Here is a 12,224-nt window from a genome sequence, read left to right on the forward strand (position 1 = left end):
GCCACCAAAACAAAACCAGAAAACCGCAAACAAGCCTCGAAACTTCTGCCATTTGATGCCATAAATCAGAAAACAAGCTTCTGTTGGCTGATGCTACAACCTTAAGTGAACACTTCACATTTAGAAAAAAAAATATTTTTTTTTAGAAGAATACTACAAGTGAACAGAAGTTTGCTTACTATTCAATGTAATCAAAGCAATACGTTTACATGACAACCTCTAAAGAAAGACAAAACGCATACCTGTGTATTGCTTTGGAGACTTCTCTCTGGACCTGCACGTTTCTACCTTGCAATGCATAAACAGCGGATGCAATAAGGCACCTCTCATAAATCCCATCGTCCCCTTTTTCATGCTTCAGTAACTCTTTCAGGGCTGCTGTTGCAAGCGTAGCATCCCGCTTCACCAGTCCCAGCGTGCACAAAGCCTTCAGACTTTCCGTACTTGGCTCCTTTAATGAGCTGTTGGATCAGAGGGAGGGAAGGAGACGCTATTTTGGAGTGCAAATTAAACTTACTGTTAACATTGTAGTTACTTCTGAGTCCTCTTGCTCTTATATATCACATATGGTATACGCAATTAACAGCCTCTACTGTGGGATCATGGATCAAGCTGGATCAGCATCCCCGAGTCTCAGGATATGGAAACCAGCAGTGTTTATGTGCCATTTCAGAACTCAAGCTTATAATGTGTAACTACTTGGCAGGTCTATGACTCATCAATTGTCCTTCAGCATCTATAAAAAGAACGGTAAGAGACAATACCTAACACTAACAAATATTTTCTCTTCTTGAAGACATTTGTACTCCTAACTGGTATCAAACCAGAGTTGTAGTGTGCCTATTCACAGCTTTACAACAGAAATGCAGGAAGGAAAAAGCCAGAAATGAGCCTGCTGCATAGAACAGCTCTTTCTGAGAATGGGGATGTTTTGAGAAATTATGCCTTGGTTTACTCCAAGATTTGTTCCCGCGTTAGGTACTTTGAGCACACTTTCCACCACCTAGTTTTCAGCACCACTATTAGGTGCACTGTTCCCCTCATTTCATTATGAGAGGCAGTTTAACCTCCTATCAATAGTATTCCAAGATTTATTGGAGACCTACTACATACACTTACTGGTTTTTTTCAGTATATTCTTCTAGTAAAGGTGGAGAACTCTTAAGCTAATCCCTTGATCTTCAACTCTGGTGAAAATAGTGAGCTCAGTACAACCAGAATCGAAGTCTTTCACTGAAGCACTAGTTGGAGGTGTTCTTACAATAAAGGCAATTCAGTAAATTGCAATACAGACTGAATGGAGGCAAACAAAAAACAGGGCATGGCAGCAGTAATTTGGAGTCACTTCACTGTCACGTCCTGAGCATAACTACAGAAGTGAAAGTAAGCAGCACTTCATTATCAGGTGACAAAGGGCTCCTAATCAAGCTTCTAATGATTACTTTTGCCTTCAAAAAAAAGACAAGAATGTAAACTTTTGATTCTATGTTTTGTTTTCAGTCCCTAGCACCTGCTAAACACAAGCTTGAATAGCCAGCTCTACATTGTCTGGTGCAAAGGTGCTGCCCTTGGACAAGTAAGAAGTGGGATTAGCTATATATTAGCTATAAAGACATACTTGCTGCTAAAAATCTCTGTGCCAAGCTGCTGTGAGAAAAGAAGAAAGGCAGCTTCTTGTTCAAGGTCCTTTTCAGGCTCTTTAAGTCATCTAGCATGAATTCCAGGCAATAAAGACATCTGTCTATTGGACTGGAATGCGCCATTTTTGTTCTTATTACGAAAATCCACCTTTGCAGCACTGTGCTTCCAATTCAGATCTAGACATATTCACTGTAGTGTTACTTTCCTAAACCATTTACTGCTTTTTTTTTTTTCTTTAAACACAAAGAACTAACATCATCTAGAAAACTCTCATTGCTGATGTTTATGACAGAAATAGAAGCCTGCAGTGATTAATAGGAAGTAGGCAATAGCAGGTTCCTAGCTAATTGTCATTTACTCAGGATTTAAGAGTGTACTAGGTCATGGACCTTCGCTATTTCAGTAACTTCAGGGGTTTGCTGGCAAGATGGAGACTGTTCAGACACTACAGGACTTCTCTACTGACAGAGGGTTGGTCCTGAGAGGCTGAGGTATCAGCTCTTAATCCATGGCTACCAGGAGACTAACAACAACCCATGGGCTTTTAGCCTCCACAGCTCTGGGAAAAAAAAAAAAAAAGACATTCATGACTTAAGTGAACGGATACAGATATGTTTCTTTTCATGGGGAAGCTACAAGATTGTCCTTGTCTATGATGCTTGGAACACAAATGTTCTGGAGATTTCTGACTATTTAAACTGAAACTGATATCATCAGTCATCCAGATTTCTTACAGCTAAAAAGCCAAAACATTGCGCAGTGCTTGGGACAACTACAGATTAATATACTCTTAAAAAATAAACCCATCAAAACTACCATTCAAGGACATTAGACATCCAAACTGCCCAGCACACTAACCCTTCCACTCCATACTGCTTTAAGAATATGGAAGACATAGGCCATAAAACAAAATAGATATATCACATGAATAAGCTTAAAAGAACACTGCATCCACTCTCACTTTTACTCTGCAACACGAAAATATCCACCTGAGATGCCCAAAAAAGTAAACTTGAGGATTCAGCAGTACAATAAATCATCATACACTGAGTATTATTCCCTCCACTCACCATTTAAACAGCAGTGTCTTTGCAGCATCCACTTTATTCTGTTTATATTCTATTATTGCCAAGGCAGTCAGGATATGCGCTTTATCTTGTTCAGACTCAGCTACAGACAAGGCTTTTTCGTAGGCTGGCAAAAATTCAAGATTCAGAATTGAAGTAGGAGAAAAAACAACAACACTTATAAAGCCTCTAGAAAGGAATGATATTAGAACACACAGAGGCACTTTGGTTTCAGGTTCACTGTGTTTTCACACATCAAATCACAGGCAGAAGACAAAAAGAGTTGGCTAAGACTTTGAAAATAACTGTATGCTAGGAAACGCCAAATTTACAGGACTGTTTAGAGCCCAGTTGTTTATTATGTAGTAAGTGGAAAGAAAACTGAAAAGCAGTATTGGGATACCCAGAAAAAGCCTGAAAGAACACAGTATAAATATTCCCCTGCGATAGTTTATGTATGAAATAGTGCTTCAGATGGGCACACGTCACCCCAATTAAAAACTAAGAGTTATTTAAAATGCTGAGCTGGCTGCTCCTTTGTGAGCGTTTACAGCCCTACACTGACAGTTCAGTATCCCTCTTGGTGAAGTCTCACATCTTAGCAGTCCAGAACACAACAATACAGGACTTACAAGTATCACTAAAGATAAAGTGCTTTGAACAACACATTAATCTCCTACCAAGAACTGATTTTTCCAGGAAAGTAATTTATTTGAGAACAAGGGAAACCAAGAGCACAACAGCTTAATTGCAAGAATTAAACACATGAAGAAATGTAGGTTCCCTTTGCACGTTTGGATAGTTCTAGCACCTGCTGAACAGCCTAATGATTAAAATAGTTGTGGAATTTGTACTTATGCATTAGGACTGCAGGAGTGAAATAAACTGAACTACAGCTAGGTTGGTCAGACAAATACATTTTGTTAAAATTAATCTCAAGAGAAGTGCCCCATAATGCTCTGCATTCGGCAGACACTTACCTTTCATGCTTTCCTCTAAGAGTCCTTTCTTGAAGTAGGCCAATGCTATCCCCACAATGCCATCAAACTCGCTTAGGGACATTGACGTGTAAACCTCGATGGCCTTATCACACTGACCAATGGCACTGCAAAAACACAAACAGTCACTGGTATGAAGGATGCAGGAGGATAACAGCTGCTGTGATTCAGATAAGCTGTCCCTGCGGACCAGCATCCTCTTTTCCACAGCAGTTGTAAGCAGACACCTGGAAAAAAGCAAGATTAGGACAGGAATGTGCAATATGCCCATCCTCCTCCTGTTACAGCAGTTACTCTCTCCAACTATCTGTTGAGTGAAGAACAATTGATAGGGAAAAATCCTCCCCATCTGCATGAGAGCTGTATGTAAGGATGTCACCTAATGGTCAAACACAACACAGTGGGAGAAAATAGCAAAGGGGAAGTATGAAAAAAAGCAAATCAAAGTATGCGTGTACACAGACAGGCAAGTGCACAAACAGGCAGAGATACAGCATTCTTCTTCTAAGACCTCTATGGAAGAAATTATACAGTATTGAGTTTATTAGAACTAGCTATTAGTTACTGGAGCTTTGCTCTTGTGTAAGTTGCACAGGGGAATCACCACGCATACAGCCTGGATGTGAGACTATGCGAAACTGAAGAGTTGCTTCTAGAACCTTCCCTGAAGTTAAAGAATGTATTATCATATTATCACAGCCTGTAAGTTCCAGTGCCATGTACAGAAACTTCAGACTATATGAACTTTCCCTAGAGAGCTGACAAGTATCTCATTGGCAGAGACTGAGCTACCTCATATCAAAGAGAAATTTGAAAGTCTTTGTTGGAGAAGGCTTGTGTCCTGCATTCCCTGAGAACCAGAAGGGAATTGCGAAGGGAACTAAGGATGAGGAAACCACCGATGTGTTATAAACTGTGAAAACATATAGCAATTCCTTGCAATCTGATTTTTATTTTATTTTTTTAAACACACTACCCATTTCTGGAGCACAATCAAAGTTCAGTCAAACTTGTCTACAATTAAGAATGATGTTTAATAGATTATTTTAAGCAACCACCTTTCAGCCTCACCCATGTTGTGCACCACTGCATTCACTACATCCAAAACTGAAGTTAGAGATCGGGAAAATCTGTCGACAAACACTTACCACAGTGTCCTGCCATAGTTTTGCATTGCCATGTTGTATTGCTCAGTATCCTCAGAGTTCTTCAGCAATGAAGCGGCCCTGAAAATAACCGCAATTAAGAATAATTGCCATCTGACTATAACTTGCATATTTGGAAAATAGTTCTCAGAGCATAATGGACAAATGTTTTGTGCTGAAGCTTTTCCATGCCAATTAAGCACAGAGCCTATTTTCCTGTTTTAATGCATGAGCAAACATGTTCACCAAACAGTTTCCTTCGCCACCTCCCCCTACCATTGGAAAAGAGGGAAGAAAAAAAACCAAAAGACCAACCACCTCTGTTAATTAGAACGGGGTAGAGACCAAAACTAAACCCAAGCTTACCAACACTCAAAATTTAACTTAACTAATTCACTCTGTGAGATTTAAATGTCCTGGTGAGACACACAAGCCTTGGAAGGCCATTACTTCTCCAGCTGTGTGTTCTGCATTTCCAAATTTGATACAAGAACATCCCCACACCTCCCCTTGCAGTACGCTGAGTTGAACTGAGAAAGTAAGGTTTACTAAAGGAAAAGAAAAACCCTTAAATTTTTCAACTGGAAAAAAGGTCAAGGAGCTTCTCTCAGCGAACTTCTCAGGGTGTATAGTTTACCTCCCATAGGCATCTGCCGCCTGCCTTTTCAGATCCAGACACTCGTTCAAATAACCAAGCATTGAGAAAGCAGATGCGTCGTCTGGATTCCTTTCTAGAAAATCAGAATTGACAAATGCAGGAGAACGCCATCAGAAAGAGCTGCGAAAAAGCATTAGGAAAACGTTGCTTCCTTGATGCGCAGTCTGCCCGTATACGCAGAACACTCTGCCAACTGCTTCTGCCAGTCGCTCACTGGAATCATTTTGACAGGCTGCAGGCACATGGAGGAGCAGCAGGAAGACCCACAACATGACATCAGGTCGGCTCAAAAACGTTTCCAGTCTTATGACACAGCATTAATGCACTCAATATATTTTAAGTTTTTCAGCCTGCAGTAATTTGATTTTTTTGTAGTGAAATAGGAAAATATTCATCTTGTATTGACTCTACTGAAATATTGGTGGAATCTTAGTTTATTTTTAATACTACAACTTTGAAAAGGTCGTCAGTAGCTAAAGCACAGATTTGTGAGCTGTCACCTCCCCTCAGTCTTCTAACCTTTTTTCCCAGACAAGGAAAGATCATGTAGGCCCCTCCCACAATCTGTTTAAGAATAGGGATTTCACGGACAAAGAAATAGTCTCACATTAATGTCATTTTAAGTGCTTGCACCTTATTTTGCAGCTCTCAAAACTCAGCGTCAGGACTGTTCAAGGAGTTAGTCAATAGGGAAACTGCCCTCGGGGACATGGGAGCAGAACAGAGCTGGCAGAGCTTTAAGGATGCTTTTCTTAGAGCGGAAGAGCTCTCGATCCCCAGGTGTAAGGAATCAGGAGGGAAGGAAGGGAAGACCCCGGCATGGCTAAGTCAGGACCTGCTGGTCAAACTGAAGGGCAAGAAAGAACTGCATAGGCAGTGGAAGCAGGGACAGGTATCCTGGGAAGAGCATAGGGACACTGCCCAGTTGTGTAGGGATGAGGTCAGTAAGACCAAGGTGCAGCTGAAGCTGAACTTGGCAAGGGACACAAAGAAGAATAAGAATAAGAAGGGCTTTTACAGGTACATCAGCCAGAAAAAGAAGGTCAAAGAAAGCGCACTCCCCACGATGAGCAAAAATGGCAAACTGGTAACAGTGGACAAGGAGAAGGCTGAGGGACTCAACAACGTTTTTGCCTCAGTCTTTACTGGCAACCTCTCTCCTCACACCTCTCCAGTGGATGGACCATAAGGCAGGGACTGGGAAAGCAACCACCTGAGGAAACTGAACATACAGAAGCCTATGGGACCTGACAACTTATGTCCCAGAGTCCCAAGGGAACTGGCTGACATAGCTGCCCAGCCACTCACTCTCCACGATATTTGAAAAGTCATGGCAGTCAGGTGAAACACCTGGAAAATGGGGAGCATTGCATCCATTTTTAAAAAGGGTAGAAAGCAGCATCCTGGGAACTAGTTACCTGTCAGCCTCACCTGTGTGCCTGGGAATACCATAGAACAGCTCCTCCCAGAAGCTCTGCTAAGGCACATGGAGGACAGGGAGGTGATCTGAGACAGCCAGCATGGCTTCACCAAGGGCAAGTCCTGCCTGACCTGTCTAGTGGCCTTCCACGATGGAGCGACTACAGCAGTGGAAAAGGGAAGAGCCATGGATGTCATCCACCTGGACTTCTGTCACACCTTTGACACAGTCCACCACAACATCCTTCTCTCTAAATTGGAGCAATACAGATTTGATGGATGGACTGTTCAGTGGATGAGGAATTGGTTAGATAGTCACATCCAGAGGGTAGTGGTCAACAGCTCAACGTCCAGATGGAGATCTCTGACAAGTGGTGTCCCTCAAGGACAGCACTATGCAATATCTTCATCAGTGACATGGACAGTGGGATGAAGTGCACCCTCAGCAAGTTTGCCAATGACACCAAGCTGAGTGGAATGGTTGACATGCCAGAGGGACGGGATGCCATCCAGAGGGACCTGGATGGGCTCAAAAAGTGGACCTGTATGAACCTCATGAGGTTCAACAGGACCAAGAGCAGGGTCCTGCACCTGGGTTGGGGCAACCCCTGGTATCAGCACAGGCAGGAGATGAAGGGTTGGAGGGCAGCCCTGAGGAGAAGGACTTGGGGGTACTGGTGGACAAGAAGCTCAACATTCACTGGCAATGTGTGCTGGTAGCTCAGAAAGCCTTCTGCATCCTGGGCTGCACCCCTAGCAGCATGGCCAGCAGGGCGAGGGGGGGATTCTGCCCCTCTGCTCAGCTCTGGGGAGACACCGCCCAGTGCTGCCTCCAGATCTGGGGCCACCAACATCAGAAGGACACGGAGCTGTTGGAGTGGGCCCAGAGGAGGCCACGGAGATGCTGGGAGGACAGGCTGAGAGAGTTGGGGGGGTTCAGCCTGGAGAAGGCTCCAGGGAGACCTTATAGCAGCCTTTCAGTACTTAAAGGCAGCTTATAAAAAAGATGGGGAGGGACCTTTTAGCAGGGTCTGTAGCAATAGGACAAGGGGTAATGGCTTTAAACTGAAAAAGGGGAGATTTAGGCTAGATAGAAGGAAGGAATTCTTGACTCTGAGGGTGGTGAGACACTGGCCCAGGTTGCCCAGAGAAGTAGGAGATGCCTCATCCCTGGAAACATTCCAGGCCAAGTTGGACAGGGCTCTGAGCAACCTGGTCTGGATGAAGATGTCCCTGCTAATGGCAGAGGCGTTGGACTACATGGCCTTTAAAGGTCCCTTCCCACCCAAACTATTGTATGATTTTATGAAAATTACCTACCTGTGTATTTGCTCAAGACCACCTGGGCTGCGGGGATAGCATTCATTTGGACTATGTTGTACAGATATAGTTCAGTGTTTCTGTTGCTTTTATCCTGCAGTGTTGAACATACCCAGTGGGCATAGCCTTTTGCTCCCTCGTTCTCAAGAAACAAACAAAAAAACCCCAAAATGGGAGTCATTAAACCAGCTAAAGTAAGAGTGAAATAACTGAAGATTATAATAACAATTCTGTGTTTTAAGGCAGAGTTTTGGCTAAAAATCTGCATCAGTGTTAAGCATGAGAAGAAAACACCAAACTGAATTACTCTACACAGAGTTTTAACCTGTCTTTTGGGCAAAAGTAAATTCTTACATTAACATATCACTTGCACCACTGGAGGGATGACAGCCAAAAAAAGCTCTAAGAGAATGTAAAGTCCTCCACTTTCTTAGAACTCAGGGTACTGGCGATATCCTTGCTCTCTCCTGGAACTGTTGTAATTTACAACATTGATCTCTATCCAGTTCTGTGGAACACCAAGAAAGTTTTTTTCATGACTTATGGAGCTGATTTCTTGGACCACAGGGACTAAAGTATTTAATAAAATAACTGCCTGCTCTTTAGTGTCAGCAGAGGCCAGGAACAACAACAAGGAAGTCAGACAATCTCATCTGGAACATGACAATAACTGTTTCATTGTTCAAGACATGCTTATTTTTAAAATAAACAAACAATAACATCACCTAAGTAGAGAGAATAAATATGCAGAAACTTCAAGACAATGCAACTGCTCTACTTACATGCATACTGAGTTCAGTTGTGTGCCTGAAGAGATCCATAGTATCGTAGCTACCGATGTTCTCCGCAATAAGAGCCTACAGAGAAGCCAGAGCAGCTGTGGTCAGGTACTTCAAAAATTATGGCATTGACAAGAAACTCAGCACAGGTCAGGCATTTCACATCTTAGGCATGCTGAGTGATATCAGTTGTGTAGCTTAAATAAGTAAGTTTAAATTGGAATAAATTACTTAGGGTTATAATTAGTTGTTAATTATTGTGTTTGCTTAGCTGTACTTCACATGAATGGCTAGCTTTGCTGAAGCCTTTAGGCCATAATAACGTTATTTTTCTTAGAGATTTTCCTAGCAGCTGGTACAGAGCTGGGTTTAGTTTTTCAGTACAAGAAAAATGATGTTTTGGTAGTGTTTTTCCCTAAATCTAGGGCTTTTCAGTTCTGCCAGCGAGGGCAGGTGCACAAAATATAAACCAGAAGAGGAGGTGACAACCCTCCGCAGAGGCTGCAAATCAACATGATCAGAGCAGCACACGGCCAGCCTGGACAGAGGAAAATACTCCTAAAAGGTGTTAGACCAAAAAATCACCACTGGGCTAAAAGATGCATCAACAGTGCATGAGGGGCTCTAACAAGCACTTAACATGAAGACACTCTTTTCCTCATACTCTCCAAGAAACATTGGTTTTAAGAATAAAAAGAACACAATTAAAGGGAGCACAAGCAGTTTCTGCTGTATCAGTACTTGAAACTTAAGGTCTTCTGCTGCTACTTTGCATTATTCAGGACAAAGACTGTGTGTGTGTTAGCACAACTTATAACAACATCTGATAAGAGCTGTATTTCAACATGTGATGGTGCTGGCTCTTCCCTAGAATCCAGCTTCAATCAGGTATCATTAGCAAGTCTGCAGCATGGGATTGCAAAATACACCTGCAGCAATCATAGAAGTGTCAGTCACGAGTATTTCTACTACTCACAGATGGCCCAGACACCAGGGGGAGGGTATCAATGGCCCCCCTAGATACCAGGGGGAGGGAGGGGCCTCCCAGGAAGTAAGAACTGCTTTTGAGCCAGGTACATTAGATTCTTACTCTTTCTACCAGTGCCATTAAAATGGGGATGCTGAGAAGAGAGTTAAGCAGTGCCACATAATGAGCTAGAGGTAAAGCTGAAGCTGGAAAAACTAGCAACTTATGAAAATGGTGTTTTGCTGACAATGGTCAATAAAAAGTTTCAGAGCAGAAACACTGATTGGTTTTTTTCAATAGCTAGTTTCTTACAAAACTTCCCACATCAGCCAGAAAAACGTTATATAAAGACATCTGATGAACGCAGCTTCCATTGTATTACCATTTCCATTGTATTGGAAACAAAGGGTCCCACCAACCCTCAGGGGAAGTGGAAGCTCCATCTACTTAAAACATTTGATTTTCAGGAACATGCTTAAGTACCAACTATTAGGGTTGAGTCCAAGCCCCTAACAAGCCCTTGACTAACAACTGCTTTTGGTGCACAGTATTGTGATCTTTTGTCATCTTACCTGCCCAATCCAACACAGTAAGTAAGAAGGCTCCAGAGACTGGGCTATCTTGAAGGCTTCATGAGCTTGCTGTAAAACCAAAGATAACAGTGCTATTGTACCATCTGGAGTGGTAACAGAGCACTTTCAAGTACAAACAGATATTGACATGCAGTAGTATTGGAAGAGATTTCATGGACAAAATTACATCACTACTAAAAACATCTACTGTGCCACAGAGAATAATGCATTGCCCAGAGAGATAAACCAGTTTAGTCTTATTCAAAAAAAATTAAAAAAAAAAAAAAAAGTCTTTAAAAGATCAAAGGTTCCCTCCCTTCCAAATCCATTTCCTTCTTAAAACAGTTCAGCAGCTAGAGTAGTCCTTCCAGTCCCTCAAGGGGCTCCAGGAAAGCTGAGGAGGGACTCTGGATCAGGGAGGGGAGCCCTAGGAGGAGGGGGAAGGGTTTGACACTGAAAGAGGGGAGATGGAGATGAGATGTGGGGAAGAACTTCTTTGCTGTGAGGGTGGTGAGAGCCTGGCCCAGGTTGCCCAGAGAAGCTGTGGCTGCCCCATCCCTGGAGGGGTTCAAGGCCAGGTTGGAGGGGGCTTGGAGCAACCTGGTGTGGTGGGAGGTGTCCCTGCCCAGGGCAGGGGGTGGCACTGGATGGGCTTTAAGGTCCCTTCCAACCCAAATCAGTCTATGATTACCTCTTAGGACAATTATTATTTTAAAGTCTGACTCTTGGAGGATCCCGTTTTGGAAATCTCTTTTCCTTCAAGCAAACAGTTAAACAAACACATTTTCAAAATGGTAAAACTGATTAACAGCCACAAGCTATCTTTTCCCTATGGATTGCTTATGTTTAGAATTCCTCCCTCAATGTAGCATAAGGTGTACAAAGCATTTGTACTCATGGCAGTAAGCAGTCTGCTGTATCAAATTATTTTTATTAAAATAATCCTGACCATCCATCACATTTCCAATTAGACAAAACTTCTGTAATTCTGACCAGCAAATAGGATAGAATGTAGTTTTAGCTGCACGAGAACTCTGGACTTCACTTGAGATGTACTCTAATTTTTCTCCAAAGAAACTGAAGGTTACACACAATTACAGCAAATCAACGGCATGTTGATGAGCAGAAGAAAGTAGCCACCTACAGGAAACTCAAACCAAAAGTTCAGTTTGTGACTTACAATTAAAAGAGTTCTTGGTCAAACCTGGCGTGCATTGGTTTGATTAACTACTTCTCAGTCCTTCCCAATACTTTTCATTCCACCCAGTTGCATGGAAAGCAACCAATTCAGAAGAAGTTCACTTATCCCCTCCAGAACAAATACTTAATTCATTTGTATGATTCAGGTAAGGTACAGGTGCCAGTTTTTATTTCATTCAAAGGAGGCACATTTCTTGAATCTGAGAGGGACATTTTTCACTGTTTCCCCACACTCCCACCCCCATACACTCCCTTTAAAAAAAAACATAAATGGAAGGCAAAACTATATTTGAGGATGGGAAAGAGAGTTACCTCAATGTTTCCAGTTGACAGATACAAAACTCCCAAGTTGGTCCAGGCAACAACATTCTAGATGGAACAAATAAAGTTAAAACCAATGTATTATTACTATATACAAAAATAACACTGCATCAAGGGAAAAAGTTTTAAATGCCCAC

General features: G+C 42.3%; 1 protein-coding gene across 1 annotated transcript in view; it reads right to left on the reverse strand.

Annotated features, from left to right (window-relative positions):
• The window catches only part of SKIC3 (SKI3 subunit of superkiller complex), a 57,416-nt gene that overhangs the window by 16,682 nt on the left and 28,510 nt on the right, over positions 1-12,224 (reverse strand). The window contains exons 23-31 of the mRNA XM_074165961.1: positions 12,079-12,135; positions 10,567-10,635; positions 9,031-9,105; positions 8,249-8,390; positions 5,489-5,582; positions 4,855-4,932; positions 3,689-3,813; positions 2,712-2,835; positions 243-461 (exon numbers count right to left, since the gene is read on the reverse strand). Of these exons, the coding sequence (XP_074022062.1) occupies positions 243-461; positions 2,712-2,835; positions 3,689-3,813; positions 4,855-4,932; positions 5,489-5,582; positions 8,249-8,390; positions 9,031-9,105; positions 10,567-10,635; positions 12,079-12,135 (983 nt within the window). The remainder of the gene's footprint in view (positions 1-242; positions 462-2,711; positions 2,836-3,688; positions 3,814-4,854; positions 4,933-5,488; positions 5,583-8,248; positions 8,391-9,030; positions 9,106-10,566; positions 10,636-12,078; positions 12,136-12,224) is intronic.

Source organism: Numenius arquata, chromosome Z (genome assembly GCF_964106895.1).
Source record: "Numenius arquata chromosome Z, bNumArq3.hap1.1, whole genome shotgun sequence".
NCBI classification, from domain to species: domain Eukaryota; kingdom Metazoa; phylum Chordata; class Aves; order Charadriiformes; family Scolopacidae; genus Numenius; species Numenius arquata.